The 12,965-nt window shown below is 73.2% G+C and overlaps 4 protein-coding genes across 4 annotated transcripts; all 4 read right to left on the reverse strand.

Moving 5' to 3' along the window:
- Nucleotides 1-6: 6 nt before the first annotated feature.
- On the reverse strand, nt 7-3,378 carry LOC135311351 (crossover junction endonuclease MUS81-like). The gene is made up of 8 exons (XM_064440489.1): nt 3,111-3,378; nt 2,335-2,458; nt 1,676-1,743; nt 1,519-1,590; nt 1,341-1,412; nt 1,124-1,195; nt 880-1,017; nt 7-120 (listed from the first exon to the last, which is right to left on the reverse strand). The coding sequence occupies exons 1-8, from the start codon at nt 3,264-3,266 to the stop codon at nt 58-60; spliced, it is 765 nt and encodes a 254-aa protein (XP_064296559.1). The 5' UTR covers nt 3,267-3,378; the 3' UTR covers nt 7-57.
- A 408-nt stretch (nt 3,379-3,786) lies between these two features.
- Nucleotides 3,787-6,666, reverse strand: BANF1 (BAF nuclear assembly factor 1). Its single transcript, XM_064440490.1, has 3 exons — nt 6,519-6,666; nt 5,781-5,911; nt 3,787-4,803 (listed from the first exon to the last, which is right to left on the reverse strand). The coding sequence occupies exons 2-3, from the start codon at nt 5,904-5,906 to the stop codon at nt 4,657-4,659; spliced, it is 273 nt and encodes a 90-aa protein (XP_064296560.1). The 5' UTR covers nt 5,907-5,911; nt 6,519-6,666; the 3' UTR covers nt 3,787-4,656.
- Nucleotides 6,667-7,720: 1,054 nt separating this feature from the next.
- Nucleotides 7,721-9,890, reverse strand: TRMT112 (tRNA methyltransferase activator subunit 11-2). The gene is made up of 4 exons (XM_064440488.1): nt 9,745-9,890; nt 8,951-9,052; nt 8,066-8,158; nt 7,721-7,973 (listed from the first exon to the last, which is right to left on the reverse strand). Exons 1-4 carry the CDS (start codon nt 9,823-9,825, stop codon nt 7,872-7,874), a joined length of 378 nt encoding a protein of 125 aa, XP_064296558.1. The 5' UTR covers nt 9,826-9,890; the 3' UTR covers nt 7,721-7,871.
- A 380-nt stretch (nt 9,891-10,270) lies between these two features.
- LOC135311353 (amino acid transporter heavy chain SLC3A2-like) lies at nt 10,271-11,794 on the reverse strand. Its single transcript, XM_064440492.1, has 3 exons — nt 11,734-11,794; nt 11,568-11,627; nt 10,271-11,060 (listed from the first exon to the last, which is right to left on the reverse strand). Exons 2-3 carry the CDS (start codon nt 11,616-11,618, stop codon nt 10,731-10,733), a joined length of 381 nt encoding a protein of 126 aa, XP_064296562.1. The 5' UTR covers nt 11,619-11,627; nt 11,734-11,794; the 3' UTR covers nt 10,271-10,730.
- Nucleotides 11,795-12,965: the final 1,171 nt, after the last annotated feature.

A 12,965-nucleotide genomic window follows, 5' to 3' on the forward strand; every position in this document is an offset into this window, starting at 1 on the left:
CCCCCGGGGGTGGGGGCGGGGTGGGGGAGGGGACGGCACCCGCTGGCCTCGCTGACGTCAGCGCAGAGGATGATGTCGAACTCGCCGGGTCTCAGCTCGAACTCCAGCTCGGGGGCGGCCCTGGGGGCACCCAGGTGTCCGGGGGAGCCCCTCCCCCCCCAGCACCCAGCCCCTCCCCCCCCAGGGGGCACCCAGGCGTCCGGGGGAGCCCCTCCCCCCCCAGCACCCAGCCCCTCCCCCCCCAGGGGGCACCCAGGCGTCCGGGGGAGCCCCTCCCCCCCCCAGCACCCAGCCCCTCCCCCCCCAGGGGGCACCCAGGTGTCCGGGGGAGCCCCTCCCCCCCCAGCACCCAGCCCCTCCCCCCCCAGGGGGCACCCAGGCATCTGGGGGAGCCCCTCCCCCCCCCCAGCACCCAGCCCCTCCCCCCCCAGGGGGCACCCAGGCATCCGAGGGAGCCCCTCCCCCCCCCCAGCACCCAGCCCCTCCCCCCCCAGGGGGCACCCAGGCATCTGGGGGAGCCCCTCCCCCCCCCCAGCACCCAGCCCCTCCCCCCCCCAGGGGGCACCCAGGCATCCGAGGGAGCCCCTCCCCCCCCCAGCACCCAGCCCCTCCCCCCCCAGGGGGCACCCAGGCATCTGGGGGAGCCCCTCCCCCCCCAGCACCCAGCCCCTCCCCCCCCAGGGGGCACCCAGGCGTCTGGGGGAGCCCCTCCCCCCCAGCACCCAGCCCCCCCCCCCCCGAGGGGATCCCCCTCCTCTCACCCCTCCCCCCTCCCCCCCCCGGCTGGAGCCAGCCCCTCCCCCCCACACGCCCCCCCCCCGAGGGAACCCAGGCATCGCGGCCCCTCTCCCCTCCCCCCGCAGGGGACCCCGGACTCACGGTGGGGAGGGGGGAGGGGGCTGCTCCTCCCCCCCCGGCAGGGGGGGCTCCCCGGACTCCTGGGGTGGGGGAGGGGCTTCCAGGGCGGCAGCAGCCAATCGCTGGGCCAGGATTTGACCCCGTGGGGTCAGCGAGTACCTGGGGGGGGGAGGGGTGACTGCGGGTGTTCGGGGGGGGGAGGGGGAACACCCAGGGGTTGGGTGGGGGAGGGGACCCTGGCGTGCGGGGGGGGGGAGGGGCGTACCGGGGGGGGCGGGCCGCTCCGCTGCAGCAGGTCCCGGCGGAGGAGGGGGCCCAGAGCCCCCCCGGGGGCTGCCTGTGGGGGGAGGGGACACGGCTCATGTCACCCCTCCCCCTGCCCCCAGGACCCTCAGGGGGGTCCCATGGGACCCACGGGGGGGGTGAGGGGCAGAGGCGCCAGTAACACCCCGTTCACTCTGGTCCCTACTGACGGCACTTACCGGGCTCAGGGGCCGGTCGCAGAGGGGCTGGGCCTGGCGCAGGAGCTCCGCCCCTGGGAGGGGCTCTGTGCTCTGGGGGCGGGGCTTGAGATGAGTGGGGGGGAGGGATGGGGGTCCAGGCCCCTCCCTCCCACCCCCCGGGGGGGACCCAGACGTCCGGGCCCCTCCCCCCACTCACCGCGTGCAGGGTCAGCAGGAGGGCGTGGGCCGCCGAGCGGGGGAGGGGCCGGTAGTCGCGGGCGGGGCGGCGCTGGGGGGGGTGGGGGAGGGGAGGGATGAGCCGTGGGGGGACCCTGGCATCCGGGCGGGGGGAGGGGCAGGGCGGTGACACTCACTGTGGGCGGAGCCAAGGGGATCTCCGGGCCCCGCCCCTCTGCGGGGGGGCTGGGGGGGAGGCCTTGCTCTGGGGAGGGGCCGATATGCAAATCATTATGCAAATAAGCAGTTATCAGCATGCAAAGGAGCCCCAGTGGCACTGCAGCCCCGCCCACCCTTGGGATAACCCCAAGCTCCGCCCACCATAGCCCCCACCCACCTAAGCTCCGCCCCCACCAAGCTACCATAGGCATCAGTGTGGGGATGCCCCACCCACCCCAGGCCCCACCCCTTCCCGAGGCCCCACCCATCTTAGCCCCACCAAGCACCGCCCCCTCAAGGCACCGCCCACCTTAGCCCCACCCTTTCTTGAGGCACCACCCACCTTAGCCCCACCCACCTCTTCCCACCCTCCTGCAACCCCCGGAAGGGGCTGAGGGTGGTGCCCCAAGCCCCGCCCACACACCGAAGCCCCTCCTCCAAGGCCCCGCCCACCCCAGAAGTGCCAGAGGGTTGCCGCCCATCCCCCCTTAGCCCCGCCCCTCCCCATCCCCCCGCCCCCTCAGCGAGGCCCCACCCACCCCCAGAGGTGCCACGTGGCGGCCCCTCCAGCCGCCAGCCCCGCCCCCGCGGCCCCGCCCCCGGCCCCGCCCCCGGCCCCGCCCCCGGCCCCGCCCACCGGCGCGGTGGCGGCGCAGGCGCAGGCTGAGGCGGCGGCAGAGGCGGGGCCCGAAGTGCCGCAGGACGGCGGCCGCGCGCCCGGAGCCCAGCGGCAGCGGGAAGCGGCGCAGGGAGCCCAGCGCCTGCGGGGCGGGGGGGGGCTGCACCCCGGCTGGGCACGGGGACCCCCGGCGCCCCACAACCCCCGACTGGGGACCCCCAGCACCCCCCAAACCCCCCCCGGGGACCCCCAGCGCCCCCGAAACCCCCACCGGGGACCCTCATCCCCCCCACCGGGGACCCCCAGCACCCCCCAAACCTTCACCGGGGACCCCCAAACCCCCCCCGGGGACCCCCAGCGCCCCCGAAACCCCCACCGGGGACCCTCTCCCCCCCCCCCAAATGGAACCCCAACGCTCCCAGCACCCTCCAAGCCCCCAACGGGGACCCTCCCCCCCCCCACCGGCATCCCCCCAAACCCCCACAGGGGACCCCCCCCCCCGCCCAACACCCACCAACGACCTCCCACCTCACACCGGGGACCCTCCCGATGGGACTCCCCCCACCCCCAACACTCACCGGGACCCCCCCTCACCCTCCGGGGATCCCCCACATTCAACGGGGAGCCCCCCTCCCCCCGGGGACCCCCCTCTCACACCGGTGACACCCTTCCCCCCCCCACCTGGGACCCCTCCCCTCCCACGGAGACCCCCCCCCCCCACTCAATAGGGACCACCCCCTCCCACCAGGGCCCCCCCCCCCACCCACCGGGACCTTCCCCCCCCCGTCACCCACCCGCTCGTAGACGCCCCTCGCCCGCGTCCCGACGGCCTCGTCCCGCCACTCCCGGAGCCACCGGATGAAAAGCGGGTTGGGGGAGGGTCGGGGGCGGCGGCGGCGGCGGCGGGGGGGGGAAGGGGAAGGGGAGGGGGAGGGGGCGGCCTCCGCCATGGCAGGGGGAGGGGAGGGATGCGGGGTCCCGGCAACTGAGAAAGCCCGCGCTGGCGGAGCGGCGACCTCTGACCCGGAAGTGCTCCGCGCGGGGCGCTCTGGGCCGCCGGGAGGGCCAGCGCGGCTGCTCTGGAGGACTCGCTGCCTCTCTGGGCCGCTCCGCTCGGCTGCTCTGGATGACTCCCGCCTTCCTCCCGCTCCGCCCCTCCCCCCCCCCACTCTGGCCCACCGGGAGGCCCCGCTCCACTGCTCTGGAGGACTGGCTGCGCCTCTGGGGCTTCCCCGACCCCCCCAAACCCCCCCCGAACCCCCATAAACACCCCAAAAGCCCCCCGAACCCCTTAAATAACCTCCAAACCCCCAAATGACCCCAACAAACCCCCTCCAATCTGCCCCCGAAGCCCCCTAAATCCTCTCCAAATGTCCCAAACCCCCACCCCCCCCAGACCCCTCCAAATGCCCCCCCCCGAACCCCCCAATCCCCCCCCCCGAACCCCGCAATTTCCCCCCCTGGGCCGGCTCCAGCACAGCAAAACCTTTATTGTTTACAAAACCCTTTTACAAAGAAATTTGATTTTTTTTTCTGTGGGGGTGGGGGTGTCACCCCCAAAATGACACAAAATCGCCCCGTGGGGGAGGGGACGGGACACCCCAAAACCCCCCCACCCCCCCCCCCGCATGTGTGTGGGGAGGGGGGAAATGTCAGCATAGCCCCAGGAAGGGGGGGAGGGCTCCCCCAGACCCCCCCCCGGGTGGTTTTGGGGTGTTGGGGGGGGGCAATGGCACCCTGGCACCCCCCCCAGTGGGTGGAGGCACCCCAAAATGGGGGTTAGGTGACGGGGGGGGCAGCACCACAGTTTGGGGGGGCCCCGATGGGTTTGCTGGGTGGCTGCAGGGTGCCAGGGGGGTGTCAGGGTGGGGATTTGGGGTGCTGGGGGGGAATTTGGGGTGTTGGGGTGGGGATTTGGGGTGTTGGGGGGAGGCAGTAGCACCCTGGCACCCCCCCACGAGGGGTGGGGGCACCCCAAAACGGGGGTTCCCTGCGGTGGGTGGGGGGGCAGCACCACAGTTTGGGGGGGCCCCGATGTGTTGCGCAGCCGGCGTTTGGCGGGTGGCTGCGGGGTGGTGGCGGGGGGGGTGGTGCTGGGGGGTGGGGTTGGGGTGCCGGAGGGGGGTTTGGGGCGCCGGAGGGGGGGTTTGGGGCGCCGGAGGGGGGGTTTGGGGCACCGTGGGGCTCAGAGGAAGGGCTCGCACCACTCGCGCAGGCAGCCGGCGTTTGCCAGGTGGCTGCGGGGTGGTGGCAGGGGTGGGGTGGGGGTGCCGGGGGGGGGTTTGGGGTGCCGGGGGGGCGGGTTTGGGGCGCCGGGGGGGGTTTGGGGCGCCGGGGGGCTCAGAGGAAGGCGTCGCACCACTCGCGCAGGCAGCCGGCGCAGTCCCGCGACTGCCGCGCGTTGGCCCCGCACGTCTCCTTCAGCCACTCCCGGAACAGCTCCTCGTCCTTGCGCAGCACCAGGAACTGCCCCAGCACCACGTAGGCCTGGGGAGGGGGCACGGGGGGGGTCCCCGGGGTCAGCCCCTGCCACCCTGGGCACGGCCCCGGCGTCCCCGAGGAGCCCGACGGGGCCTGAGCCCCCCTGCCGTGCCCCTAAGCGGGTCCACATCCCACCCCCCGTATGCCCAGGGGGTCCCTGTTCCCCTGCCCCATATCCCCAGGGGGTCCCTGTCCCCCCCCCATGTGCCTAGTGGTACCCCCAACCCCACCCTGTGTCCCCAAGCGTGTCCCCATCTCCCCACTGTGTCACCAGGGGGGTCCCCATCCCCACCCCCATCCCTAAGGGGGTCCCCACCCCCCTGCCGTGTCCCCACCCTCTGTGCCCCTAAGGGGGTCCCTGACCCCCCCACATCCCCAGCAGGGACCCTGAGCCCCCCCCGTGTCCCCACAGTCCCCCCCATCCCTATTGGGGACAACCCGCCCCCCACTGGGGACCTTGTTGGGGATCCCTCCCACTCCTTTGAGGACACCCCCACCCGTCTGAAGTCACCCCCACCCCCTTGGGGACCCCTCAGATCCCCAGGGACCCCCTTGGAGACACCCCCCTCCCAGGGATATCCCCACCCCCTTGGGGAACCCCCAGTTCCCCCAGGGACCCCCTTGGGGACCCCCGTCCCCCCAGGGGCACCCCCCCCCACCTCCAGACAGCCCCCGGGGCCACCCCTGTCCCCCTGGGTCACCCCCCAAGGATGGCCCCGTCCCCTCGGCACCCCTTGCCTTGGGTGGGGCATCCCCAGGGTGTCCCCAAGTATCCCAGGGTGTCCCTGCGTGTCCCCGAGGGTCCCAAGGTGTCCTTGAGTGTCCCCCTGCGTCCCCAGGGTGTCCCCAAGCGTCCTGGGGTGTCCCCAAATGTCCCAGGAGGGTCCCTGCATATCCCTGAGTGTCCCCAGGGTGTCCCAGGGTGTCCCCAAGTGTCCCCGGGGTGCCCCTGTGCGTCCCAGCGTGTCCCCAGGCCCCCCCACCTTGTCAAAGCCCTTCTCCTCCAGCTTCTTGCCCAGCACGTCCCCGATGCCGGCCAACGTCCCCACCGGCTTCTCCCCCATCGGCTCCGCCACGAAGTCCCGGTGCTTCTGCGACGTCGAGGACATGGCGCCTGCGGGGACCCGCGAGGTGAGGGCGCGGGGGGATGGGGGGCACGGGGGGGGGGGCACGGGGAGCGGGAGGGGAGGGGGGACAGGGGAGTGTGAGAGGGGTGGGCAGCAGGGGACAGATGGACAGGGAGCGGGGTGGGGGGGGACGGAGAGCATAAGGGGATGGGGAGTGTGAGGGAAGGGGGGGACGGTGGGGGGGGACGGGGGGGGCTGGGGAGTGGGGTGGGACAGGGAGCATGAGGGGACCGGGACAGCTCGGGGGGAGATGGGGACATCCTGGAAAGGGAACGGGGACAATGATGGGGGGCCATGGGGGGGCCTGGGAGGGATGGGGGGGCCATGGGGACACATGGGGGGGGGTGGGGTGGGAACGGGACACGGGCCCGGCTCAGGAGGGGGCAGGAACGGGGGGTGGGTGGGGGGGGGGGGGCGGGGGGAACGACGACGACACAGGGACCCCCGGGGGACGCGGGGCCGGGCCTGGGCGGGGACACGGGGACAGCGCCGGGCGGGGCCGGGGCCTGGGGACACCGCGGGAACCCCCCGAACCCCCCCCCCGGGGACCCCCGAGAATCCCCCGCTCCCCCCCGGGCTCCCCCCGCCCCTCACCGGGCCCTCCCGCCGCTCCAACCGCCGCTCCCGCCTCAGGCCGCTGCCGCCGCGCGCGCCTGCGCAATGTCGTCACTTCCGGCGGCGCCGGCGCAGTAACCCCCGACCATAGAGAGGGGAGATGGAGCGGCCCCTGGTGGTGAGGCCGCTCTGGGCGGGCGGCGGGAGCAGCGAAAGGGACTCGGGGTGGGGGTCTCCCCACGGACCCCCCCCACCCCGGGAGGGTCACACGATGTGTCCGTGTCCCTCCGGACACCTGGAGAACGGCCGCGGGGCCCCCCCGGACACCGGGACCCCTCCCGGGAGCACCTCCGGGGGACCCCCATCCCCACCCCCCCCCCGGGTCCCGCCCATCCCCAAACGCGGCACCCGCGGCCCGAAATCGGCACAAAAGTGAGAGTTTTTATTAAATTAATGGGAAAAAAACCCCCGCCTGTGGGTGAGCGACGGGTGGGGGCAGGGAGAGACAGGGGAGGGAGGGTTTTGGGGGGAAAAGGTGAGATTTGGGGGCAAAAAGAAGTATTTTGGGGGCAAACAAGGGATTTGGGGGCCTAAAAAGTGTTTTTTGGGAAAAAGGAGGGTTTTTTGGGGGGAAGAGGTTTTTTTGGGTTAAAAGAGGAAGGATTTTGGGGGAAAAGAGGAGGGTTTTTTTGCAAGAAAAGGAGGGTTTTTTGGGGGGAAAAGGGGAGGTTTGGGGCAAAAGAAATTTGAATGCAAAAAAGGCAGAACTGGGGGTAAAAGGGTAGAAAACAGGATGGAGAGTGAAAGCCCCGCCCCCTCATGCATATGGATGAGCAGCACATTGTACCTCCCCATCCACTCGCCCCTCCCATTATGCAAATCACCAGGCCCACGCCCCATATGCAAATAACCCTACGGCAAGACCCCGCCCCCACACTCTGAGCAGTAGCCCCGCCCCATATGCAAATAGAGCCCAGCAGGCCACGCCCCCTCCCCTTTTATGCGCCACCCCCGAAGCCCCCCTTTATCCCCCCCTTTTGGGGGCACCCCCCCATTTTATACCCCCCCCTTTTTGGGGTCACCCCCCCACATTGTGCCTCCCCCCCTTTGGGGGCACCCCCCCATTTTGGGGGTACTCCCCCCACTTTGAGTCCCTCCCCTGTTTTGGGGGCACCCCCCCATTTTACCCCACCCCCCCCCATTTTGGGGGCGCCCCCCAAGAACCCAGGGCTCTCCCCACACACCTGAAAACTCCCTTTATTTGGGGTTCGCCCCCCCTTGGGGGGGAACAACGCCTCCACCCTCCCTGGGGACCCCCCCCATTTTCCTCGGGGGGGCCCCCCCAAAATAAATTAGGGGTGCGGGGGGGGGTCTCCAGGCCGCCGCCCCCCCTCAGGCCTCCTCCTCGCTCAGCAGCATGTTGGGGATCCCCCGGGAAATGGGGAACTGGCGCCCCGAGTCCGGGCACTCCAGGACCCCCTCCAGCACCTCCACCTGGGGGGGGGACACACACACACATGGGGGGGTCAGCGGGGCCCCCCCGGGGTTTGGGGACCCCCCCCCCGGGGTTTGGGGACCCCCCTCACCTCCAGCAGGACGTGGTGCACCCGCCGCAGAAAGTCCTCGTCCCCCTCGTAGTCAGGGGCAGGTTCGGGGGGCAGCTCCGAGGGGTGCCCCAACTTTGGGGGGGGGGGTAATGTGGTTTAGGGGGGGCTGTGGGACCCCCAAAGTGTCCCCTTTGGGGGGGGGTCCCCGAGGTTGTTCCCCCCCCAAGCCAGGGAACCCCAAAACCAGCCCCCCCCCCCCCCATGGGTCTCCCACTGAAACAGGGACCCCCCACCCAAGCTGGGACACCCCCAAACCAAGACACCCCCCACCCAGGAGCCCCCCCCACAGCACCCCCAAACCAGAGCCCCCCACTGAGACCCCTCCCAACCCCCAGCCCCCCACCCCAGGACCCCCCAAACCAGTGACCCCCTCCCCCCAATCACCCCCCTGAGCCCCCCGGATCCCCCCCAGCCCCCCAACACCCCCCAAAACTGGGACCCCCCCCAGCCCCTCAGGACCACCTATGGCCCCCCCGGACCCCCCCTCCTCACGCTCTCCGCCGCCTCCCGCAGCGCCCCCAGCCCCCCGGGGCCCCCCCGGACCCCCCGTTCCCCCCCCGGACCCCCCGGTTCCCCCCTCCTCACGCTCTCCGCCGCCTCCCGCAGCGCCCCCAGCCCCCCGTTCCCCCCCCGGACCCCCCGTTCCCCCCCCGGACCCCCCGGACCCCCCCTCCTCACGCTCTCCGCCGCCTCCCGCAGCGCCCCCAGCCCCCCGGGGCCCCCCCGGACCCCCCGTTCCCCCCCCGGACCCCCCGGACCCCCCCTCCTCACGCTCTCCGCCGCCTCCCGCAGCGCCCCCAGCCCCCCGGGGCCCCCCCGGACCCCCCGTTCCCCCCCCGCACCCCCCGGACCCCCCCTCCTCACGCTCTCCGCCGCCTCCCGCAGCGCCCCCCACCGCAGCCGCGGCACGAGCCGCGCCACGAACGCGGCGTTGAACGGGACGGGCCGGACCCGCACCTCGGAGGCCTGCGGGGGGTGGGGGGGGGTTACCGGGGGGTTACCGGGGGGTGGGGGGGGGGACCCGCACCTCGGAGGCCTGCGGGGGGTGGGGGGGGGTTACCGGGGGGTTACCGGGGGGGGACCCGCACCTCGGAGGCCTGCGGGGGGTGGGGGTGGGGTTACCGGGGGGTTACCGGGGGGGGACCCGCACCTCGGAGGCCTGCGGGGGGTGGGGGTGGGTTACCGGGGGGTTACCGGGGGGTGGGGGGGGACCCGCACCTCGGAGGCCTGCGAGGGGTGGGGGGGGGGGTTACCGGGGGGGCGATAACGGGGGGTACCAGTGGGCTACCGGGGGGAGGGGCGATAACGAGGGGTAACGGGGTTCCCGGGCGTAACGGGGGTGGGTAACGCGGGAGCGATAAGGGGGGGTACCGGGGGTGGAGAGCGGGAATTACCGGGGGGATACCGGGGGGGGTGGACACGGGAATGGGGGGGTACCGGGGGGGTACCGGGGGGGTACCGGGGGGGGTGGACACGGGAATGGGGGGAATGGGGGGGTACCGGGGGGGTACCGGGGGGGTACCGGGGGGGGACACACGGGAATAGGGGGAATGGGGGGGGTACCGGGGGGGGTACCGGGGGGGGGTACCGGGGGGGGGTACCGGGGGGGGGTACCGGGGGGGGGGTACCGGGGGGCGTGGCCGGGGGCGGAGCCGTACCTGGATGCGCAGCGGGAACCCGCCGCCGGGCCGGAGCCCGCGGACGTGGGAGCTGAGGAGGTTGTGCGTGAGCAGCTTCATCCCGCCCCGCCCGCGCGGCCGCTCCCGCTTCCGGCACCGTCACTTCCGGGGGGGGGGGGGGTCCCGCGCCTGCGCCATGAGGGGCCTGGAGTGGGCGGGGCCGCGGCGGAGCACGGCGGGGAGTGGGGCGTGGTCTGGCGCGGAGCCCCGCCCCGCGGCCGGTCAGCCCCGCCCCCCAGCCGGCCCCATAGCTGGTCAGTGCCGGCATATAGCCCCGCCCCCAGCCTACCCCCATAGCCCCGCCCCCCACCCGGTCCGTGCTTCCCCCCCATCAGCACCCCCGAGTTCCCCCCACCCCCCAAGTCCAGCTGTGGGTCTGCTGGGGGGCTCCCTGGCACCCGTGACACCCCCCCAGAGCCCCCCCCCCGACCCTTAGCCAACCCCGCCCCCCAACCCCGCTCCCCAACCCCGCTCCCCCCCCCCCCCCAAAAAGGGACACCAGGGGCACAAAATGCAGCTGCTTTATTCAGTGTTTGAGGGGGGGGAACCCCGAAACCCCCCCAGGGCTGAGGGGGCTCCCCCAAACCGGAGTGTTACCCCCCCAAGGTGGGGGAGAGAAGGGACACCCCCCCCCCCCCAAACCCCATGGGAATGGGGGGGGCACCCCCAAAATGGGTCCCGGGCGGGGGGAGTTGTGTGACCCTGCCCCCCAAAAAGCAGGGGGAAGGGGTTGGGTTCTGGGTCCCCCCACTCATGGGTGCTCGGGGGGGGGGGGGGGAAGGGCGCCTCTCCTGTGGGGGTTGGGGGGGTCGATCCATTTGTGGGTGCTGGGGGGGGGTGGTGGGGGGCATCACCCTGCCCTGTGGTGGCTGGGGAAGGGGTGGGGGGGTCCATCCATTTGTGGGTGCTGGGGGGCCGTGCCCTGGTTCCTGCTGCCCCACGGCGGCCGTGGGGCAGGGCGGGTGCTATGGGGCGTAGGGGAAGCTGAGGAGCAGCCCCTCGTAGGGCAGGAGGTCGAGGTCCGCCAGGCTGACCTGGGGATCCTCGGGGAGGGGGCGGTGGGTGCTGAGGCGCAGCGTGGCCTGGGGGGGGAGGGAGGGGTCCTGCAGGGCCACGTGGGGGAGGGGCTGCCCCCCGGGGTTCAGGACGACGAGGAAGCGCTCGCTCTGGTCCCAGCTCCGCAGGAAGGCGGCGGCCACCGGCCCCGCGTCCACGGCCTCGGCCTCCCCCACCGCCAGCGACAGCTCCCGCGCCCGCAGCGCGCCCAGGCTGCGGCACAGCTCCAGCAGGCGGGCCTGCGGGGGGGAGGGGTTAACGGCGGGCCCGCCCCTCCATGCGCACTGCCCCTTTAAGGCCCACCCCTGTGGCATTGCCCTTTTAAGAACACACCCGTGTAGTGCTGTGCCTTTAAGGACACAATATAGGGTATGGCCCCTTTAAGGCCTGGCCCTGCGCTGTTACCCCTTTAAGGCCACGCTCCATGGTGGGGCCCCTTTAAGGCCGACCTGTGGCATTGCCCTTTTAAGGTCCCACCCCGGCTGTTGCCCCATTAATTCCTACTCCTGCGGCATTGCCCCTTTAAGGACGCAGCACAGCGTGGGGTCCCTTTAAGGACACGCCCCGTCGCGTTGCCCCTTTAAGGACACGCCCCAGGGTGGGGCCCTTTAAAGCCCGCCCACGCGGCATCGCCCTTTTAAAGCCACACTCTACAGTGGGCCCCCGTTAACTTCCACCCAGGTGGCACGGCCCCTTTAAGACCCCGCCCCTCGGGAAGCCCCGCCCCCTCGGGAAGCCCCGCCCACCTCGGTGCTGTTGTCGCCCTCGCGGATGCTGTCGATGACGTCCCAGGGCATCGGGGGCGGCTGGGGGGGGGTCAGGGGGCGGGGTCAGGGCATGGCCCCTCCCCCCGCCCCCAAACCCCGCCCAATCCCCCCCCAACCCCTCAGCGCCCCCATCCCCCCCCCATACCTGGGGGGCGCCGGGGGTCCCCGTCCCCCCCCCCCAATCCCCCCCCGTACCTGGGGGGTGCTGGGGGTCCCCATCCCCCCCTAATCCCCCCCCGTACCTGGGGGGCGCGGGGGTCCCCGTCCCCCACCCCCCCACTCCCCCCCCCGTACCTGGGGGGCGCCGGGGGGGCTCGCGCAGCCCCACCTCGTCGCCGTAGCTGAGGGCGGGGGTCCCGGGCAGGGCCCAGCGCAGCAGCAGCAGTTGGGGGGCGCGGGGGGGGCTCCGCGTCGCCGCGTGCTCCAGGGGGACCCCGCCTGCGGGGGAGGGGCGCCGCGTCACGCCCCCCGCCCGGCCACGCCCCGCCACGCCCGGCCCCGCCTGCCGGGGAGGCAGATGGGGGGCGGGGGGGGTTGGGGGTCACGGAGGGGTTTGGGGATCACGGGGGGGGCCAGGGGTCACGGGGGGGTTTGGGGGTCACAGGCGGAGTTTGGGGGGGTCATGGGGGGGTTGGGGGTCACGGAGGGGTTTGGGATCACGGGGGGGTCACGGGGGGTCACGGGTGGGGTTGGGGGATCACAGAGGGGTTGGGGGGTCACGGGGGGTCACAGAGGTCATGGAGGGTTGGGGTCACGGGGTCACAGGAGGGGTTGGGGGTCACGGGGGGTCACGGGGGGTCACGGGGTGTCACAGGGGGGTTTGGGATCACGGGGGGGTCACGGGGGGTCACAGGGGAATTGGGGGGTCACGGGGGGTCACAGAGGGGTCTGGGGGTCACAGGGTGTTTAGGGGGTCACGGGGGGTTACGGGGGGTCACAGAGGGGTCTGGGGGTCACAGGGTGTTTAGGGGGTCATGGGGGGTCACGGGGGGTCACAGGGGAATTGGGGGATCACGGGGGGTCACAGAGGGGTCTGGGGGTCACAGGGTGTTTAGGGGGTCACGGGGGTTACGGGGGGTTTGGGGGTCACGGGGGGGTCACAGGGGTGTTTGGGGGATCACTGGGGGGTCACGGGGGGGTTTGGGGGTCACAGGGGGTCACAGAGGGGTTAGAGAGGTCACGGGGTCACAGGGGTGTCATGGGGTCACAGAGGGGTCATGGGGGGTCACAGGGGGGTTTGGGGGTCACAGGGGGGTCACGGGGGGGTCACAGAGGGGTCATGGGGGTCACAGAGGGGTCATGGGGGGTCACAGGGGGGTCACAGAGGTTTGGGGGTCACAGACGGGGTCACACGGGGGTTTGGGGGTCACAGGCGGG

This window comes from Phalacrocorax carbo, unplaced genomic scaffold, assembly GCF_963921805.1.
Source record: "Phalacrocorax carbo unplaced genomic scaffold, bPhaCar2.1 SCAFFOLD_444, whole genome shotgun sequence".
Classification (NCBI taxonomy): domain Eukaryota; kingdom Metazoa; phylum Chordata; class Aves; order Suliformes; family Phalacrocoracidae; genus Phalacrocorax; species Phalacrocorax carbo.